At 44.2% G+C, this 22,370-nt stretch overlaps 1 protein-coding gene across 1 annotated transcript in view; it reads left to right on the forward strand.

Annotated features, from left to right (window-relative positions):
- The window catches only part of LOC126984167 (uncharacterized), a 165,522-nt gene extending 145,049 nt beyond the window's left edge, over positions 1 to 20,473 (forward strand). The window contains exon 4 of the mRNA XM_050837579.1: positions 20,012 to 20,473. Coding sequence (XP_050693536.1) covers positions 20,012 to 20,088 — 77 coding nt within the window. The 3' untranslated portion in view covers positions 20,089 to 20,473. The remainder of the gene's footprint in view (positions 1 to 20,011) is intronic.
- The last annotated feature ends 1,897 nt before the right edge of the window (positions 20,474 to 22,370 follow it).

Raw genomic sequence — 22,370 nt, forward strand, 5'->3', positions numbered from 1 at the left:
TCTCCTCCTCCTCTTTGCTCTCTTGTTCCTCTCACACATCTCTTTTCTCCCTCTTCCCATCCTCAATTCTGCCTATTCTCACCTCTTCAAATTCAAACAGTCCCTCTGTCTCCTCCCGTTTTGACTTCTATTCACTCCAGAGCATCTTTCTGTACCTGCAAACCTCTCCCTTCAAGCCAGGTGTCTCGAGAGTTAATTAGGGGAAGGTGGAGGGGAGGAGTCTTGGATCCCTTCCTGGCACTGGCGTAAAAGGATTCAAACTAGACAGTGGGGGATTGGGAAAGGGGGGAGGCAGGTGAAGGGCTTTGTCGCTGTGGTTAAGGTGTTGGGAGCGTCGGGTTTTATCTCACACCTGATCCAGTTTAGCTGTGCAGGTGTCACTGAGCAAGTCTACGATCTTTGCCCGTCTCACCTGCCGGAGGAGAAGGAAAGAGGAGGAGGAGCAGATGGAGGAAAAGGAGAAGGTGGTGGAAGGAGAGGAAGGAAAGAGAGGTTGATGAGGAGGAAGAGGAGGGCTAGGAGGAGGAGGAGGAGGAGGAGGATGCAGACAAGTTGCTAGTGTCATCTTCAGTGAGTGTCCGTGTGTGTGTGTGTGTGTGTGTGTGTGTGTGTGTGTGTGTGTGTGTATGTCATTATTTAGTCTACCTTCGGGAATAATAATAAAGAAATGAGATTTTAAGGAAGCAGGAAGGTTGGGTTGGACGTTAAACACACACACACACACACACACACACACACACACACACACACACACACACACACACACACACACACACACACACACACACACACACACACACACACACACACACACACACACACACACACACACTTTTAGGTCATCTTAAACTCATCATTACCTTCACCTTCCCTCCCTCGCTCCTCCTCTTCCTCTCCCTCCTCTTACCTTCTCCCTCCCCTCCCCCCCTTCCCCCCCCCCTCCTCCAGTGTTGCAGCAGGTGGGTCATTGGCTGAGAAATTAAGGTCAGGTACTTCTAGGTGTAAAGGGAGGAGGAGGAGGAGGAGGAGGAGGAGAAAGAGGAGGAGGAAGAGGAGGAGGAAGCAAAGATCCCACCTGGCGAAAGGTAAACAAACTAGACACCATTGCAATACCGAGAGAGAGAGAGAGAGAGAGAGAGAGAGAGAGAGAGAGAGAGAGAGAGAATGGCTACTGGGTTTCTTCTCTCCCCCCTTACCCCACCTTCCCTCCTCCCTCCCTTCTCTCCCTTCCTCCAAAGGCTGATATGCAGATGCCTTCACGTCCTTCCCCCCCCCCCCCTTCGCCTCGGCCCTTTGTCGCGAAAAACAATAACAAGGTGATGAGAGAGAGAGAGAGAGAGAGAGAGAGAGAGAGAGAGAGAGAGAGAGAGAGAGAGAGAGAGAGAGAGAGAGAGAGAGAGAGAGAGCGTTGGTAGGTGATACGTCGAGGTTTAATATTCTCGGTTTTTTTTTTCTTCCTATTTTTTTTCTCTCTCTTTTATTTATCACAGTGACCGAACAATCAATAATCTACACCTCCCCTTCCTCCCTCCCCTCCCCCCATCTCCCCCTCCCCCTTCTATTTATTTTTTATCGCATCTTTTTTTTTCCTTTTTTTTTCTCTTTCTGAGGTGGAACAAATGGCGGCTTTCATCATTTTGTTTCCTCTTGTTGTTGTATTTTTTGTCTTCTGCTTAATTACTTTTTTTTGTTTTTGTTTTTTTTGTGTTTTGGTCATCGTCGTTTAAGTTGCTTCGTTTCCAAGAATAATAGTTTTTTTTTTTTTTTTAGATTTGACGCCATTTACCTGCTTCTTCCTTCTCCTCCTCCTCGTCTTCCTCTTTATAATTCTTCTTCTTCCTCCTCCTACTTTCTTCTTTCTTTCTTATTCACTTCCTTTAACGCCTCGTCTTTCTGTCCCCCTTTTTCTTCTTTTTTTTTTCCATCTCCACTTACTCTTCCTCCCTTCTCATTCTTTTTTTCCCTCTTTATTCCTTTTTTTGCTACTCCTCTTTCTGTTCCCTTTTTCGTCTTTTTTCCACTTCCTTTTACTCCTCATCCTTGTTTCCATTTTTTTCTCTATTGCTTTTTTCGCTCCTCCTCTTCTTCCATTAATAACAAACATCCTGTGCCTCTCGCCTCTACCACTTCCCCTCTTCCTCCTCCTCCTCTTCTTCTTCTACGCGCGGTAAGACACTTCCTGAAGGTGTTTTGAAGGGAAGACTTCGTTATTCTTTGCTCGCTTGCCTCGAGGTTCTCCCAGCCAACAGGCGGCGCGGCAGCCCCAACGCCTTCACGCAAAACAGGGAGTGTGGCGAGACTAATCCCTCACCTGCAAGGGAATGGGGAGGGAGGGAGAAAGGGAGGAGAGGGTAAGAGGGAGAGAGAGAGGTTGAGATTAGTAACTGTCTTCACCTCTCAATCGGGTATACTGTGACACGTTTTATTTTTATCTTTTTTTACCTTTCAGTTCATTGGGGGAAGAAAAAAAAGTATTCGTTGTCTAGCAATGAATTCTTGGCTTTTTCTGATTGATTCCTTTGTGAGCGCGTGAAGGCGGAGCAAATTAGCACCTGTTGAGAGCACGTAATTAACCTTCTCCCACCTGCCCAAGGTCACCGGGGACTGACTGGGGCGTAAGAGTTATCCTTCAAGGCGAAGTACCGGTTGTTTAGCATTGTTTTGTCTGCTCCTTTTTGTGGCCCGCGTTTAATTGTTTCTAAAAGTAGCTCCTCGCCTCGACTTACCTCATCTCTGACCTCGAACTTACCCGCTCGGCTCTTAATGGAAACTCAGAAGCCGGTGAGTTCTTGCTTCGGACGTATTATGTTTTTCTAGCGGGTGTTAATGGCGGTGTGGGCGGCGGCGGCAGCGGGACCGGGTTGGGCTAATGAATTGAGGAGCTTGTCGCGTTAGTTCCAGCAAACATTTCACCAGCTTGTCCGTTTTTTTCCTCTTTTTTCCTCTTTTCCTCCGACTCCTGGTTGTCCTCCTTCGGGTCCTGCTCATGCAACTTCTCCTTTCTTCTGCTTCTGTTCCTCCTCCTCCTCGTTCTCTTCCACCTCCTCCTCCTCCATCAGTTCTACAGCACCATATAAATCTCTTCTACTCCAGACACACACACACACCTGGCTCCTCCACACCTGTATTCTGCACCATACTTAACATCTAATTACAGCATATCCACCCCTCCACATCCTCACATCACACCTCCTCACTCCCTTCCGTACCCTGTTCTAGTTCGCTCAAGATTCACGTTGATTCACACACCTGATAATCCTGCGTCTCCCTTCCGCCATAGGTGTTAATTCCAGTATTCCAGCTTACCTTGCGGACAGGTGTTGATGGTGCAGTACAGGTAGCGTGGAGAGACAGGTAGTGAATGGTAGTTTGGAGGGTGCTTGGTGAGGTTGGGAGTGTTTCAAGTGGTAGGGAGGAAGGGTGTGACCTCAGAAACACTAACATCTACCATCTATTAACCCCCCATTGGTTATTCATTTCTTTGTTCTTCACCTTCACTATTTTTCTCCCCTCCCCTTTCACCCCCCATCCCTTCAAGCCTCCCCTCTTCCTCCTTCTACCTTTTCCTCTCTTCCCTCTATCTCTACCCTTTCCGGCATTCCCTTGTATAGCCCCTTCCCTTCACACCTCCCCTCCCCCTCCTTTTCTCCCTTTCCCCGTCCCTCCACCATTCCCATGCACCCCCTTTTCTTAACACCTCCCTCTGCCTCCCTCATTTTTTCCCTTCCCTTCACACCTCCCTCACTCTTCCTTTCCCCGTTCCCTTCACACCTCCCCTCTCTCTCGCCCCCTCCCATTTTCCCCCTCCCCCTCCGGCTTGGGTCCCCACCTTTCAATTATCAGAACAATATCCATTATGTGTGGCGTAATTAAGCAAAGCAATCTCGTCCGAACGGGAGTCATGCCACGACACTTCATAATTAACCCCGCCGCTGTGGGTTACGCCGCGCCAGGACGTCACTTTGGGTCCTCCTCCAAGGGTTCCTGAGGGTGATTTTGGGCTGTCTTGAACCGAGCATGACCGGAGTGCTGTCTTGCTTCTGTTTTCTGCCCCTTACCTTCTTCGCCTCCATCCTCCGCCTCACCTCCTCCCCTTCCTTTCCTCATTCTTCCTCCTGCTCCTCCTCCTCCTCCTCCTCCTCCTTGCTCCTTCTGTTTCATTCTTGCTACTTATCCTCCTCCTCCTCCTCCTCCTCCTCACTCTGCTTTCCCCATTTTCGTTTTCCTCTTCCTGCTTCTCCTCTTCCTCCTCCTCCTCCTCTTCCTCCTCCTCCTCCTTCTCCTCCTTGTACCCTTTGTTTCCTTCTTGCTTCTTATTCTCCTCTTCACCCTCACTTTACCTTCCCCATCTTGTTCCTCCTCCTCCTCCTCCTCCTCCTCCTCCTCCTCCTCTGCTCCCTGTTACAAGTTACTCCCACAGGCTAAGAAGGGCCGACCGCGAATATAATTAATTGCTGATATAAATTGAATTCCAGTAGCAGCGCCGACGCCATATGGCCGGCCGGCGGGGGACACTGGCACGTCTGAGGAACTTTGTGAAGGAGCTTGGCTGTGAGGGTTAGGGAGGGAGGGTGGGGGGAGGGAGGAGGGAGGGAGATTTTCAAGGTGCTTCTCTTCCTCCCTCCCTCGTACCTGGTCCCTGCTTCCCTCCTCCTGCCTTGTTATTTGCTCCCTCCCTGTATGTTCCTTGTTCCTCCTCCTTGTCACTGTTCCTTTCCCTTTCTCTCTCTCTCCCACACCGTCGCCTCGTCACCTGTCGTCTTGCATTCGATATGGTGGTTTTTGTTGTCATTGTTAGTCTTTATTGTTTTATTTAATGTCAATAGTAGTCTTCATTATTATTGTTATTATTATTATTATTATTATTATTATTATTATTATTATTATTATTATTATTATTATTATTATTATTATTATTATTATTATTATTATTATTATTATTATTATTATTATTATTATTATTATTATTATTATTATTATTAATATTATTACATAATAATAATAATAATAATAAAAATAACAACAACAACAATTAGCAGCAACAGCAACAAAAACAGTAGTAGTAGTAGTAGTAGTAGTAGTAGTAGTAGTAGTAGTAGTAGTAGTAGTAGTTTGTTACTTTAGATGATGCCACAGCAGCAGTGGTAGTAACAGTGTTTCTATTATAAAGTATCATGCAGTAACATTCACCGAGCGTCACTGTCTCACGGAACATGTGAGGTTTTTGTTTTGGCATTTTCCCGCTGAGTACCTGCTAATTACCGGGCCGTGCTGCGGGTCGTGGGAGTCGCCAGGTGCGCGGCTTATCGCTCGCCATCCCCTTAATGCCGCCACACAAAAAGAAATCCCAATTACCTCCATAGAAGAACGAGCAGGGAAGGAGCAGCGGAGGAAAAAAGTCTTAAAAGTTTGAAATTACCGGAGTTTATCTTGCCGGGTCGTCCCCACCTGCGCACCTGCCTAGGGTTACCTGGTTACCTGGCTAATGGCGGGGCTCGACGGGGTCACGTGGCTGGGTCAAGGTCAAGATCAGCTATAGGGGGGAGGGGGGAGTGCTGCTAGGAAGGCTTCAGGTGACGGCTGGCTTTGCTGTTCTCACTGTTTGTTGATTTAATTATTTATGTATTTATTTGTTTATTCATTTATTTACTTTTCGGTTTATATATTTAATTAGTCATCTCCATGTTCCATGCATATCTGTCTATATATTTATGTATTTTTTTTCCTCGCTAACTTCTTTAATGTTAAGTTTCTCTCATATCACATTTTATTTATGCAGTCTTTCTCTTCTCTCTTCTCTTCTCTTCTCTTCTCTTCTCTTCTCTTCTCATCTCTCTCTCTCTCTCTCTCTCTCTCTCTCTCTCTCTCTCTCTCTCTCTCTCTCTCTCTCTCTCTCTCTCTCTCTCTCTCTCTCTCTCTCTCTCTCTCTCTCTCTCTCTCTCTCTCTCTCCCCATCCCTCCCTCCCTCCCTCTCCCACCGTCCCCTGTTGCCAGCCTACGAAGAACATTAACATAAAGCAGATCCCATCAGTTAGCGTTGGACGATATTGCTGTAAATTAAGCCGGGAATGTCGCCTTTGAGTACCTTGTGGCCGGGTTTTGCATCGAGTCATAATAGATACTAATTAGTGGATCTTAACCTTGAAGCGACAGGAGGAGGAGGAGGAGGAGGAGGAAAAGGAGAAGAAGAAGAAGAAGAAGAAGAAGAAGAAGAAGAAGAAGAAGAAGAAGAAGAAGAAGAAGAAAGAGAAAAAGAAAAAGGAAAAGAAGAAGAAGAAAAAGAAGAAAAAAAAGGAGGAGGAGGAGGAGGAGGAGGAGAAGGAGGAGACAGAAGATAAAAAGGAGGATCAGGAGGAGGAGAAGGAGATTGAGGATAAGAGGAGAGGTTGATGAAGGAGGTAAAAGATGTAAAGAAAACATCAAGAATAATTAGAAGAAAGGAAGGAAGGAAGGAAGAGTAAATAACGAAGGAGATAATTAGGAAGGAAGATGAGAAGAAGGGGAATGGATAATGAGGATAACAATAGAGTAGTTTTTTTGCGGTTTTCTTTTCCTTCATTTTTTTTTTGTTTATTTTTCTTATCATTAACTCTTGAAATGCTTATCAGAAAAAAAAAATCATTGAAGTAAAAAAATAAAGCTCTCCATCAAGACTGTAAATCCATCGTGTAGTGTAAGTTATTTGTGATCCTAATTTGTCATTTTTTTATATATATTTATGGAGAGTATTTTTATTTTTTACTTTGATGTGGCATTGCTGAAATTTTGTTAGTTTATTATTTATTTATTTATTTATTCATTTATTTGTTTTAATGGGTTAGTATGCTCCTTATAGGCCTTTTATGAACACTTTGCTTACCTCTGTGTTAGTTATGGCCGTTGTTGAGGCTTATTATATCTTGCTTAGCCTTATCACTCCTCAGGCATAGAAAGCATTAGTAAGCGTCGCCAGGTGGTATATTTTTTTTTCTTCTGTGATTTTTTTTTCTATCATTATCGTTGTTATGTTTATATGTGTGATGTTGGTTTCGTTGTCCTCGTTTTTTGGTTGTTTTTGTTATTGTTATCGTTGTCATTATGCAGTAGTGGCAGTAGCAATTCTAGAACGATAAACATGTTATAGAAAATGGAAAGAGAATGCACTACCCTCATCATCATCATCATCATCATCATCACCAGCGGACAGACACTTGCAATCACCAACATTAATATAAGCACACACACACACGCACATCAGTAGACTCTCACACACTCTCGAACACACAGACGACGAGACGAGGCATTAAGCAAATAAGTAAGCAAATAACAAGTGACCGGCCTCAAGGACCCTGACGAACGCAATTAAGCGAGAGTCCGGGATGAGTGAAGGAGCGGCTTGACGCGCCCGGACGGCAGCCTCCCGATGGTCGCGATAAGGCTCGGGTTTGTCCTTACGTGTGTTTTATGAAGCGCATAAAACAACGTGTATCTGACAGCGTCCCATATTTTTTTCTCGCGTGCTTCACTGCTCGATAAGGAAGGTTTGAAGGGGGTAAGGTGATAGATGGAGAGAGAGAGAGAGAGAGAGAGAGAGAGAGAGAGGGAGAGGGAAGGAGAGAAAAGAATGAGAGGGTGAACATAGAATAATTAAGAAAGGGAGAGGAAGGAAAAAAGGAATAAAGGAAGGAAAAGTGAAATTGAGAGAAGAGAGAGATTGAAATAGGAATAGGAAAGGAAGAAAAAAACAGTAGTAGAGAGAGAGAGAGAAGTAGAGAGAGAAAAAGATCCAAAGATTTAGATAAGGAGAAGAAGTAAACAATAGACAGCGAGAATTTACGAGAGGAGAAAGTGAATGCAGCAAAATTATAAAAGGAAGAAGAAGAATGGCGGGGATAATGAATAAACAAGATGACAAAGATAACGAGAGACAAACGTACATGTAAATGGAAGGATTATAGCGTAATAGGATTAGGAAGGAGAGTCTGAATATGTAAAAGTTGAGAGAGAGAGAGAGAGAGAAGAGAGAAAAGAAAGAGGAAAGAGAAGAGGAAAGGAAAGAGAAGAAAAAGAGAAAAAGAAAAGAGAAAAGAAGAAAAGAGAAGAGAAAAGAGGAAAAGAGAAGAGAAAAAAGGAGAGAGAGAGAGAGAGAGAGAGAGAGAGAGAGAGAGAGAGAGAGAGAGAGAGAGAGAGAGAGAGAGAGAGAGAGACGGGTGTGGTATCACTCATCGCCACTTTCAAGAGCCACTTAAGCCCCAATAAGCCGAGGGAGATTAATCATTAAGCTTCATACACTAAAAACTAATTAAGTGCCCCAGCCGATCCTCCTCCTACCTCCCTTCCTCCTCCTTCCCCTTTTCCTCCTTTTCCTCTTTTTCCTTTCTTTCCTTCTTTCTCCTCCTCTTCCTTTTCCTTCTCCTTTTCTTTCCTTTCTCTTTCTTCTTTCTTTCCTCCTCTTCATCCTTTTTCTTCCTTCCCTTTTCTTTCTTTTCTCTTCCTTTCCTTCTCTTCCTTCTCCTTCCTTCCCTTCCATTCCTTCCCTTCTCTTCCTTCTCCTTCCTTCCCTTCCCTTCCTTCCCTTCTCTTCCTTCTCCTTCCCTTCCTTCCCTTCCGTCCCTTTTCTTCTTTCTCCTTCCTTCCCTTCTCTTCCTTCTCCATCCTTCCGTTCTCTTCCTTCCCTTCTCTTCCCTTCCTTTCCTTCTCCTTCATCAACCCAAAATAACCCACAGTTCCCCTTTTAGCAATATTCAATTAAGCAACCGCCGAGTCGCCAGATGGAGTGAGTGTTCCCTAATGACCCAACGACCCAACCAGCCTCGTTATCTCGCCCTCGTCTGGTCTAATTAACGCTCGCGAGGAGGACACAGAGGGGGGATCTCACCTCTTCCCTCGGGCCTTATCATTCCGTCGGTAATTCATCACTTCCTCGTGTTGACTTTAGATTGTGCTTCGCTGAGTGCCTTCGTCTTCCTGTTGGGGGTTGGGGGAGAGGGAAGGAGGTGAGGGTTGTGGTGGTGGTGGTGGAGTGGTAAGAGTGCCTCCGCTTCTTCCTCTGTTCCCATGCCTCCGTCTGGGGTTCGAGTGCCAGGTGTAAGGTCTAAGGGATGTTAGTAGTTTGGGAAGGCTTTTTGGGGGGTGATGGTAGTGTTGGTAGTCGTAGTTATGCCCTTTCTTCCCTGTTCCCATGCCACCGTCTGGGGTTAGAAGTGCCATGTGTAAGGTAAGGGTGCCTGTAGACGCAAGGGAGAAGGGTGAATATAAAGATTGAGTTAGTAGTTAGTGATTGTGGATGTTGAAGTTTTTTAACGTATTTTTTATCATGATCTGCGTTTACTGATTAAGAAAGATAAGTAAAACAATGCCTCCTCTGTCTTGAACTCGTGATAGGTGTAAGAATGTCTGTAGAAGTAAGGGAAAATGGTGAACAGAGAGGTTGAGTTAGTTGTTAGTGACTGTGGATGTAGAGGCTATACCTTTCTTTACCCTTGTGCTGCCTCCTCCGTTGTAAAAAAAAAAAAATAATAATAATAAATAAACAATGCCTTTTCTGTCTCGGGTTAGTAGCGGCAGGTGGTACGATGAAAGGTGTCAGTGAACTTAAGGAGAAAGGTGTTTAGGGAGACTTAGTGGTTAGGTGTGAATAGGCTGAAAGGGTATCATGGGATGTAAATGTAAAGGGTTTCTATAGGGTGAAGGGTAACAGCTAGTGTGAGGATGTAGTGTGAGTTAGGTAGTGGTAGTGAGTGTGTAGGGTGTAAGGTGTGATAGGATGCAGTTGTGTTTCTTTTTTTTACAGCTCAAGGGCAATAAAATAAAAAATAAAAATAAAAAAGCTCGCTAGGCGCTCTTCCAATAAAAGTAAACAGAATAAAGGGCATATAGAGAGGTGAGAGTGGTGATCAGGGAGGCATTGAGGCATAGCGAAGGTGGCAAGGAGGTGGCATAGAGGCATAATGAAGATGATTAAGAAGTGTCGTAATGAAGGTAATTAAGAAGAGGCACAGTGCAGGTAATTTTGGATGACATAGTGACATAGTGAAGGGTAAGAAGTGGCATAGTGAAGATGGCTAGGTAGGCATAGCGGCATAGTGGCTTGGTGTGATTACGAAGGCATAGCGGTATTGGGTGTCTAGAGTGTAGGGTGTGAGGGGGAAGGGTGCCGGAGGGTGTGAATTAGAGCGTTAGTGAAGAGTATTGTGAGCGTAAAAAAAGAAAGTGATTAGCGGGCTTTTTTTCTCATTATTATTTTTTTTTTTTTTTTTGCCCTTGAGCTGCTTCCTTCACTGTAAAAAAACAAAACAAAAACATGTACGACTCTGAAGACAAACTTGATCGCAAATACTTAGATTCTTATCGGTTGGAATTAATTAAACTCGCCCGATCAACTTTTCACGATAGCATTTCAAGGGGTTGATAAATGTAGATGTTAAGAAGTGAAGTGTATAGGAGATGTATAGGAGACACATATGGGCAGTAAAGGACGAGATGATAGTGAATGGGTGTAACACGAGAGGGGAAAGTGTAACACGGTGTCGTAATGTTTGAAAGTGTTTGTAGTGACGATGATTATGTACAGAGCCATTGCAAGCGTGTGTCCTTGACCCCTAATACTGAGAGGAAATGAGAAGAGGAAATGAGAAGAGGAAAGAGGATATGAGAAGAGGAAAGAGGAAAAGAGAAGAGGAAAGAGGAAAAGAGAAGAGGAAAGGGGAAATGAGAAGAGAAAAGAGGAAAAGAGAAGAGAAAAGAGGAAATGAGAAGAGAAAAGGAGAAATGAGAAGACGAAAGAGGAAAAGAAAAGAGGAAATGAGAATAGAAAAGAGGAAAAGAGAAAAGAAAAGAGGAAAAGAGAAGAGAAAAGAGGATATGAGAAGAGAAAAGAGGAAAAGAAAAGAGGAAAATGAGAAGAGAAAAGAGGAAAAGAGAAGAGAAAACGAGAGAGAGAGAGAGAGAGAGAGAGAGAGAGAGAGAGAGAGAGAGAGAGAGAGAGAGAGAGAGAGACCACAGAGGAGATACGTCTGGTAGTCAGTCATGAGTGTTCTCCCAGTCATGGCGTAGAAGCCTTCCGGAACTACCAGTATACCCAAGAACCCACCCATGGAAACCCCTACAACTTCCACGAGAACCTTTTCAAATAGATATACTAAGGTCTCGAAGGGTTTGCTATAGGAATGAGCCTCGCCGCGTGGTATGGCGGGGTATGGCTGTCCTGCTAGATGGGCCGTCGAGGAGGGCACCATTAGTATAAGCTCCGTATGGGAGAGGGGTTGTATGGGGCATCAATCACCGGTAACATGATATGGTAGGCGTAGCTCATGGTTGTGTAAGTCCCCCATAATCACATCAGTGCCTATATGGGGGTTCCTTAATTAACCCGCAAACCATACCTGAGCTCGCGCACCTTGCTCAACACGACTATTGATAATATATATAATTATTACCTTCCTAATGAAACCGCGGGCATGAATGATTAAACTTCAAACTCACTGAAGGAAAATGAATAAAAACTCGTCTTTCTCTAATAGGAAAATAGCGTAGTAAAAGATTCTTGAAAGCCTCAGGTAAAAGTGGACCAAAACGAAAATATATGTTGTTGTTTTTGTTGTAGTGGAGGTGGTGGTGGTGATGGCAGTGGTGGTGGTGGTGGTAGTGGTGGTGGTGGTGCTTAACATGTCCACTTAAAACTCTCTAAACTAAACTTTTTTACACCAAACTAATGACGTGAACAGAATACCATAAACATCGCACAGGTGTTGGCACAGGTAAGGACGGAGGCGAAGGTGTTGTTAGAGGTGCTTATGGCGTGTCGCGGCGGGCGGGTGAGTGAGGTGGGCGTCGCAGTGTCCCCGGCCCTGAATCTATCACCTGGGGCCTTAATTGCTATCGCACACATAAGGCATCGCGCAGGTAATTAATCGGACGCTGATGAACGAAGTCGTCTGGTAATGACCGCAGCGCCCGAGCAGATAGCCGCGCTCCTAATGCCGCGCCCTGCCAAATTTAGCTTCGTCCCTGTGTTGCGTTTTGTCCCTAAAATAATAAACAGCCTCGTAAATTATGCCCCCGAAAAACTAACAACAAGAGAGGAGATATAAAAAAGGTGAGTGTGGGGGAGGGGTTGGGGGGTAAGGGGGAAGAGAGACAGAGGGAGAGAGAGAGAGAAGGAATGAGAGTGAGAGAGAGAGAAGTCAAGAATGGGAGAAGAAGAGAAAAAAAGGAATGGAAGGAAGAGTAAAATTGAGAAAAGAGAGGAAGAAAAGGGAATAGGAAAGGAAAAATAAGTAGTAAGAGAGAGAGAGAGAGAGAGACCGACAGAAAGAGAGAGAGAGAGAGAGACGGCAGTGGAGACGTTCGTATATACCAAGTCAGTAAATAACCTTCTCAGTCCATGATTAATTAATTTCCGCCGTGTTAATGACGCAGCGGGAACACCTTGGATGAGTCACGTACAGGTGTGTGGAGGGGAAGATTGATGCTCACCTGGCGGGCTGGGGGAGGGGGGAGGGAGGGAGGAAAGAAAGAGAGAGAGGGACGGGTGACACTCCCATACACACACGGATGTAACACAAGTCTACACGCCTCGCTGTTTATATCACCTGCTCTCAACCCAAACACTGATTCGTCTCTGTTATCCCTATAGAAACACCCCCACACCTACCCACCCACACGCACACACTCCTCTAGCCTCTATTTCTACCCCCCTATATATACATTTCAAGAGACAGTCTTTCACCGACCCATAATTACCTGCCTGCCCTGAACCCAAGCGCTTATTTGTGTGTTATCCCCATAGAAACATCATCACACACACACATACACACACCGATTTGTACCCATCTCTCTATATATACGTTTAACAGACATCCTTTCGCCTACCCATATACACATGCCTGCTCTGAACCCAATCATATATTTGTCTCAGTTATCCCTACAAACACCCTCAACCCACACACACTCCTACCATTGCTATTTGTATCCATCTGTATATAGGTTTAACAGACATTCTCCCACCTACCCATATCCACATAAACATCCCTACACGACCAGTCACAGTCACTTCACCCCCACAGACACTAAGAGACACCCACAGTAACCCACAGCAAGCCACCAGCACACCCACAGACATATTTGGTTTATTATTGACCACATAAAAATCCATAGGCCTTAAAATTGATACACGATGAAAATTGATCCAACGCAAAAGTGAAAATATCTTATAAATTCTTTAAATAAAACGTATCCAGTAAAACACAGAGCATATATCATAATACAACTCTGCGCTCCCATAAAACCCGGCAAACCCATGATTTATCTTACCACTTAGAGGTTTAATATCACTCCCAGCTGCCAGTCAAACCAAGGAGTCTTTCCCACACTCCCTCGTCATCTGCCCCGCCCGTTCTCACATCATTATCAACATCAGTGTCTTCTACGCCTCTTCTACATCATCCCTCAGCCATATCTTAATTCTTTCTTTTTATTCTTCTTTCTCATCTGGTTTGCTTATTTTCACACCATTATCGTCACCATCATCGTCTCCTTCGTACGCCTTCTCCCTCTACATCTTCCCTCAGCCATATCTTAATTCTTTCTTTTTATTCTTCTTTCTCATCTGGTTTGCTTATTTTCACACCATTATCGTCACCATCATCGTCTCCTACGTACGCCTTCTCCCTCTACATCTTCCCTCAGACATAGCTTAGTCCTCCTCTCTTCTTTTTTTGCCTTCTTATTCCTCTCTTACTTCATCTTCTTTGCTCATTCTCACGTCGTCGTTATCATAAGTATTGTCTGTTTCGTTTGTGCTCCTCTCTATTATATATGTACTTTCTTTCTACTAACACTCACCTATCTCCACATGACACCAATAGCCGTTCCTAGTAACTGTATCACCTATTTTTAACATATATCTTGTCCCTCTCTACCTGCACCTTCTATTAACACTCACCTATCCCCACATGACACCTGTAATACAAACCAGGTGAAGAAAATAAAGGTAAACCAATAGCCGTTCCTAGTAACTGTATCACCTATTTTTAACGTATATCTTGTCCCTCTCTACCTGCATCTTTCCTCTATTAACACTCACCTATCTCCACATGACACCTGTAATACACACCAGGTGATCAAAACAAAGGCAGGAACAATATCTATTACCTCACCTTGACAAACAGGAAGGTGACTGACAAAAAATATGTATATAAACCTTACGACAAAATCTATCCACCTAATTCTCATGAGTGTTTCTTAATGGTGGAAAAATCCTTCTCTGTAACAAAGCAGTGTGGAGGGATTGCATGCGCGTCCTTGGCTGTCCTGCGCCTCGACTCGTCTTAATGTGTGTGCTTGTCTCTCTCTGATTGCACGTCGCTCCTCCAGTTTTCTCTTTCCTCCACATCTTTATTTTATTTTTTTTTTCCTGCATGTCGTTAGCGTGTGTTTTGTCTCAGCTTCTCCGTGCATATTTTTCTCTGGTTTATTTTTTTGTTTTTTTTGTGTTGAAGTGGTTTGTTGTTTTTGTTGCTTTGTGTGTGTGTGTGTGTGTGTGTGTGTGTGTGTGTGTGTGTGTGTGTGTGTGTGTGTGTGTGTTCTCTAGTTCTTTGTTTTTTTCGAGTTTCATGGATGTCGTTTTCATTGCACCTGAGTGATCGGTTTCTTTACATTGTTTTCGATGTTTTAAATATAGAAAAAAAGGACTCGACTTGTGTTAAAAAATTAGGAAATAAATAAAGGCAGCGAGTAACGGGCTTTTTTTTTATTATTATTTCCTTTTTTTGTGCCCTTGAGCTATCTCCTTTGTCGTAAAAAAAAATAAAGTTAGGAAAAGGAAAAACTAAAGGCCTTCTGTTGTTGCATTACTACTAACTTCTACTCTGTCTGTCTGTCTGTCTGTCTGTCTGATGAAATGATTGGTAATGGCCGCTCATCGTCACCTTTCAAACAAGTCACGAGGCGAAGTTGCGTAATTTTCCTCACGCTACCTTCGTGCATGCGCTTCCCCGCCCCCTTTCCGCGTGAGGCAATACGTACTTCAACATGCTACGCAGATTAGTACTTTCCCTCACTCCCTTCCTCTCTCTTCCGTGTTTCCACCATTTCGTCATTTTTTCACTTATTTTCTATCTCATTCGTTGCTTCCTTTCTCACTCTGTTTATTGGTACTTTCCTGCACTCCCTTCCTCTCCTTTCCATCTTTCCTTTATCTTTTCTCTCATCCATATCCTTCTTTGTCTCTCCGTTGATTGGTACTTTCCCGCGCTTTCTTCCTCTTCGTTTCATCCTTCAGCTATTTTGTAATTTTCACTACTTTCTCTCTCTCAGTCATTGGTTTATTTCCCACTATTCCCTTCAGTGAATATACGTCACTCCTTTTCTTTTCCTTTAGTAATTTCCCTTCTTTCCTTCCACAGTACTTTCGTTTCTCCTTTCCTTATTTCTGCTTTTCTTCCTTTTCCTTTATCTTCCCCTCCTTTCCTGTCCAATGCATATTCCTTTCTCCCTTCTTTTTCTAGTACTTTGCGTCTTCTTCCTTTCCTTCTTTTCTTCCCCTTCTTCATAGATCTTCCTTTTCATTTTCTTTGTCTTTAATTTTCTCATCTGACTTCCTTCTTCCTTCTACTTCATATTACATACCTCCCTCCATCCTTCCCGTACCGTGACCTCTGCCCCTCCCCTTTCCTACATTCCCTCTTGTTCATCTTCCGTGGTGATTAGGAGGAGGAGGAAGAGGAAGGAAGGAAGGGTGGAGGGGAGGGAATCATTAAGTACGTTTGATTCCAGTCCTGCGTCCCCTTCCCTTCCCCTCACTAACCAACCCTCAGTTCTCTGCTTCCCTCTCCTTCCCTGTACTCATTATGCCCCTCGTTCTTAATAATTACAAGTAAGGATGGGAGGGGTGCGTGGAAGGGTGGGCGGAGGAAGAAAGCAAGTACGTAGATGAAGGAAGAGAAGGTGAGGGTTAGGGGAAGAGGGGTGGCTGTTAGTGTGTGTGTGTGGGGGGGGGGGGATAGTGAAGTTTGATAACGTCCAAAGGCGGAAGTTGTGTTTGAGTGCGTGAGTCATGTGTCTTATTGCGTTATAGACACTAATGGCAACCTTCAGTGTGCAGCGAGGCGAGGAGGAGGAGGAGGAGGAGGAGGGGGAGGGTAGCGTGTCCTTACTGATGAAGCTAAAAAGAACGTGTGAAAAAAAAATGAATGGTGAAAATACAAATAAAAGTGAGAAAAAATATCGATAAAATCTGTTCTTGACTTTGACGATGGTGAAGGAGCGAGGACATACATACCTACATACATACATACAGACAGACAGACAGACAGACACTTTAAGCCATACTCCTGAACCATTTTTATAGGAGCAGTGATTAGGGGGCTTTTTTCCCTCATTATAACTCATTTTTGCACATGAATTGCTTCCTTAACTGTAAAAAAAAAGGTAGATAGAAAGATACACAGACAGACAGACAGACAGACAAACAGACAAAGCAGGATTAGTAAACAGTAAGGAGTAGATAGATAGGTAGAAAGATACAGACAGACAGACAGACAGACAAACAGACAAAGCAGGATTAGTAAACAGTAAGAAGTAGATAGATAGGTAGAAAGATACAGACAGACGGACAGACAGACAAACAGACGAAGCAGGATTAGTAAAGAGTAAGAAGCGGACAACAAAATACATCACAAAACACAACCCCAAATAGCGCACCTGTTGGCCCACCCAGTGCTCAGGTAGGCCAGGCGGGAGGTGAGAGACAGGTAGGAGGAAGGGGAGGCCAGCACCGGATCACTCACCTTTGCACCCTCGTTGGTAAAGTGGCCCAAAATTACCCTCTATGCTGCCCCCTGTAACCCCTTTCGATACCCCCTCTTAACCCCCTCCTCCACCTGCCCCCCCCCCCCCCTGCCCCCTGTAACCCTATCGTTCATTGCGGCTTCATTTTAAGAGTAGTGAGGAGGAGGATGCGTCTGGCTAAATTGATACGAAAATAAACAGGGAATAGCTTAATCCTCTTATCCTGATACAAAGCAAATAGGTATCTCTCTCTCTCTCTCTCTCTCTCTCTCTCTCTCTCTCTCTCTCTCTCTCTCTCTCTCTCTCTCTCTCTCTCTCTCTCTCTCTCTCTCTCTCTCTCTCTCTCTCTCTCTCTCTCTCTCTCTCTCTCTCTCTCTCTCTCTCTCTCTCTCTCTCTCTCTCTCTCTCTCTCTCTCTCTCTCTCTCTCTCTCTCTCTCTCTCTCTCTCTCTCTCTCTCTCTCTCTCTCTCTCTCTCTCTCTCTCTCTCTCTCTCTCTCTCTCTCTCTCTCTCTCTCTCTCTCTCTCTCTCTCTCTCTCTCTCTCTCTCTCTCTCTCTCCTCCTCTCTCTCTCTCTCTCTCTCTCTCTCTCTCTCTCTCTCTCTCTCTCTCTCTCTCTCTCTCTCTCTCTCTCTCTCTCTCTCTCTCTCTCTCTCTCTCTCTCTCTCTCTCTCTCTCTCTCTCTCTCTCTCTCTCTCTCTCTCACTCAATTACCTCCTCTCCAACTCCCTCTCTACCTCTCTCCCTCACCTCTCCCCTCTCTCTCTACTCTTTCTCCTCCTTCCCCTTTCCCTCCTTACCTCTCCCTTGTTTCCTCCTTTATTCTTCCTTCCTCCATCCTTCCTTCTCCTCAAATCTCTCTCCTTCTCTCCCATTGCTTATTCCTCTCTTCCTTAATAATCCTCCTCTCTTTTTCTCCTCTTTTCTCTCTCTTATTCCTTCAGTATCCCTTTATTAATTTTCCCACACCCTTTTATTTCTCCTTTCTTCTTATCATTCTCATAAGCCTTCTAATTTATCTCATTCCCTCTTTCTCATCCCTTTACATCATTTTCTCATTCTCCCTCACCCTTTTATTCCCCTTTCCTCCTTGCTATCTTCATAACCCTTCTCATTTATCTCCTCATTCCCTCATTCTCATCTCCCCAGCATCCTTCTTTTCCAATCCCTCCTTACCACATCCTCTCACACTCTCTCACCTTCCTCCCCATTCCCTCCCTCATTCTCACCCCTCCATCATCCCTTTCTCCTTCTTCCTCACCCCTTAACTCCTCTCTCCCCTATCTCTTCGTCCCCTTCTTCTCATCTCCTCATCTTTCACCCCTTTTTTCTATTCTCCCTCCTCGTTACCATCTTCACAAGCCCTCTCACCTTCCTCCTCATTTCCTCCTCCTCTTCCCTCCTCTCCTCCTTCCCCGCTTCGCACAGTGGATCCCTTCTTCCTCTTCTTCGCTAATGACAGCCTGGGCCCCGGATGTTTGTACACGCTGATAAGGGGAAGACGGATTAAGAATGAGGAACAGAGCGCTGGATACAATGATGTCTGAGGAGGACAGATGGAGGAGGAGATGAGGAGGAGGAGGAGGAGGATGCTGGGAGGCGGGAATGGGCGGGAGATGATGAAAGATGCTGCTCTGCTACTTGGTTTTCGGTTACTCTCTCTCTCTCTCTCTCTCTCTCTCTCTCTCATAATTACCTAACTCGCTTATTTTGGTTTAATAATAACATAACTATTTATTCCCGCTATGTTCAGGGACCGGTTGGCTTCTTGTTTGGCGTAAAAATTGATAAGAAAATTGCAACCTTCGACCCCTGCCTCTACGGTCTCTTAAGTAAAAATTAATATAAACACAAGTCTCTCCTATACGCTATGTCTTTAATGTGCGAGACGGTGCAGAGGTGAGCCGGATCCAGGTGACCCAACTTGACCTGACCTAACCCTTGCTATCTGCCATCTCGCCCCCCCCCGCCCCTGTCTCCCCCCTGTCTCGCGGCGCCGTTGTGGAGAAAAATTAAAAGTCGTGGGCGATGTAAATCCTTGGCAGAACGGTACCCTGACGCCTCGCCGCTATAAACAAGTGACTATCGCATTCTCGGAAGCCTGCGAGAAACCGATGGAGTTTTCAATCTCACACGGACGGATGATATTATGTTTCCGCGTCTGTCTGTAGCTGTTACCTGTAGTTTTTGCTTATCTTACCTAGTTCTTGTTTTGTTTTGTTTTCCCTCTCTCTAATCAGACTCACAGCAGTGTCAGGATCACCCAGACAATCGGTATAATTATTTCTTTTATCTCGTTGTGGGTGAAGGAAGTTTGCTCCCTAATTCGCTTCATAATCATACATTGTTAGCGTCCACCTGTTGGTCGTGGCGGAGGCGATGTACTTAGCGAGCCATCAGGCCAGAAAGTCAGCCACGCCCAGACTGTAGACAACTCTTTCCTGTTTCTCTCCTTGATGCTGAGAATTTTCGCTTCACCTCAACAACAAACTTTTCTGAGATTCCTGTTTAGTCTAAGGCAGAGGAGTGGGGGAGGGGAGGTAGGGCGAGGCATTAGTAGATTATTAACATGTTGAAAGCGCGCACGTAGCTAGGAAGGAGGACTGCACAGGAACCAGTTTAGGAGCGAGGGAGGTGAAAGCAGAGGCAGTGCATGAGGAGTGCTTGGAGAGCGATCGATGGCCACTGATATCCTTTTAGCCTCTTTTCCCTCACCTGTATAAGTGTCTACCTGCCGGCCTCCCACACTTTACGGCGCCTCTCGTGCCCTCGCAGCCATAAACATCCCTTCTGTCCCTCTGCCCCCGAGAACGTCTTACTCTCCTCGCTCGGGCTTCTCCTGCCTTAACTCACCCGTCGAGATGTTTTTGTCGCGTGTTTTCTTTGTGTTGAGACGGAGATTATCATGCGCTGTACAAGAGGAAAGACGGAAGATTTAGTATGAGAAATCTGAAACTATCGCCTGCATTTTGTTTTTCTGTGAGACTCATTTTATCCTGAAGTGCAGCTGTGGATTGTTTACAGACCATGATACCTTATTATCGGTCTTTCTTTATATGCTTTCTTCAATTTACAAGAGTCTCGGTACAGTAAATATCGACAATAATACTTACGTTTATTGATTTATGTTGTTAGGACAGTGGTGCATTTTGTGATGTAGATGTGGACGGTTTATATAGAATTATGTTCTAGTATTACAGTCTGTTTACCGTCTCCTTGATTTATGTTTCCCTTGGTCCTCAGGTAAGGTGGCAATCGTTGGGGCGTCGATCAGCGTCACCATCTGGCCAGGAGTTGAATCTCGGCCAGGAAGCAGCTGACGCGGGGCGCTCACCTGCCGATCCATCACGGGCCCAGGTAATCGTTGTGACCTGGACGCTGCCGTGGCCCGCTGGTGCTGGTGGTGACGAGACAGTGACAGACAGATGCAAAGAGTAATATAGAATCATTTACTGACCATGCCATTTTAATTTTACTGAAACATTTATATGATGGAATGTTAGGTAAGGAGTCATTTGATATTGATGTTGTTTGAGTGATAGTGACGAAACACTGACGGATGAAGAGACTGATGAAGAATGATTTACCTACCATGACGTTTTATTCTTACTGAAGCATAATTATTTACATGAAGGAATATTTAAAACGTAGTAGGAATTCGATCGTTAATGCTGCCGGAGTGAGAAACGAAGCCAAGACAGACATAAGTAACGACAGCGATTGAGTTGCTAGTCATATTATCTTGTCATTACTCCGTCTATGAAACGTATTTTGATTAAGGAAAATTTAGTGATAAGTAAAGTCATTTGAACGTGAACATTTTTTTTTTTTTTTTACAACAAAGGAGACAGCTCAAGGGCACAAAAAAAGGAAACAATAATAAAAAAAAGTTGAGGTTGTTGAGGTTTGATGATAAAGGGAAACACGGAGAGACAGATGCAAGGATAGTTGTTGAATTTATTGCTATACATCGTCTTTTTTCGCTACTAATTGAAATATATTAAGACAGAAATATTTATCAAAAAGTGGAACAATTTCAACTTGGATGCCGTTATAACTTGATGACGCGGACGGAAGAGAGACAAACAGATGCAAGAAAAAAAGCAGAGTTAAATATTTGCCTTAGTCTTTTACACTTACTAATAAAACGAAATCAAACAAAGGAAGCTCGTAACCTGGACGCCTGACTTGTGGCTCGGTGACGCTGACGAAACAGAGACGAAGACAGGCAGGTGCGAGAACAGACACATCATAAACTTCTTAACATAATCCTAACGTACTGATTCGTATTTAGATAAGGGAATATTTAGTAAGAAGTAGAGCCAATTTAATCTGATCGTTGTTGTGGCTTTCTGGTACTGACGAAACGGACAGACATATACAAAGACAGCTATAGAATGAAGGGTATTTGGATAAAGGAATATTTAGTAAGAATATAGAGTCAATTTAATCTGATCGTTGTTGTGGCTTTCTGGTACTGACGAAACAGATAGACGTATACAAAGACAGCTATAGAATGAATGACTTATACTGTCCTTCATCTTTATTTACTGAAGGGTATTTGGATAAAGGAATATTTAGTAAGAATATAGAGTCAATTTAATCTGATCGTTGTTGTGGCTTTCTGGTACTGACGAAACAGATAGACGTATACAAAGACAGCTATAGAATGGATGACTTATACTGCCCTTCATCTTTATTTACTGAAGCGTATTTGGATAGAGGAATATGCAGTAAGAAGCAAAGTCAATTTGGCCTGATCGTTACTGTGGTTTTCTGATACTAACGAAACAGACAGATACACAAGAATAGATATAAAATGGATGACTTGTATATAATGTTTTTTAGTCATATTTACGGAAGCGTATTTAGATAAAGGCCTATTTAGATTGATATTGTGCCGTTAGGATCTTCACACCTACTAGACATTGAATCATATAATTAGGTTAGTTACTGCCTGACAATCTCTTAATCGTATACTGATCTAGATTATCGTGTGGATGAAAATGGTTAGAACTATACGTGACGTCACTTGAACAATCAACACACACACACACACACACACACACACACACACACACACACACCTCTCCCCCCAACCCCCAACCATCCCCACGCGCACTGCCACCATTCCTCCTCTTCTTCCCTTTCTTCCTTGTCTCTCTAGTGCTCAGGGAAAGGTGGAGGAAGGATGGGGCAGGAGGAGGAGGGCAGGGGAGGAGGAGAGGAGGGTAGGGGGTAGGGGTGAGCAGTGTTGGTGACGGGATATCTCTGGCCAGCATCTGATTTACAGGAAGGGAAGGGCGGCGTCTGGGTGTGAGGGAGGGCGAGGGAGGAGGAGGAGGAGGAGGAGGAGGAAGAATGTATGTACAATAAAGAGGTATTGTACGAGATAAGACAAGGAGGGATTTATCGTTTCCTAAGCAGCGGTAATCAGGTTTGTTATTATTTCTCTTATCAGTGCACTAGTCTAGGGCTGTGAGGTTGATTATTATATTTTCCACTTGTTTTTTTTTCTTAATATTTGTCGCTCATGATGTGTTTTTGTCGTCGGTGGGAAGGATACAGCGACGCACTTAAGTCCTCGTCTCTTTTTTTGTGT

The sequence above is a fragment of the Eriocheir sinensis genome, chromosome 56 (assembly GCF_024679095.1).
Source record: "Eriocheir sinensis breed Jianghai 21 chromosome 56, ASM2467909v1, whole genome shotgun sequence".
Taxonomy (NCBI): Eukaryota; Metazoa; Arthropoda; class Malacostraca; order Decapoda; family Varunidae; genus Eriocheir; species Eriocheir sinensis.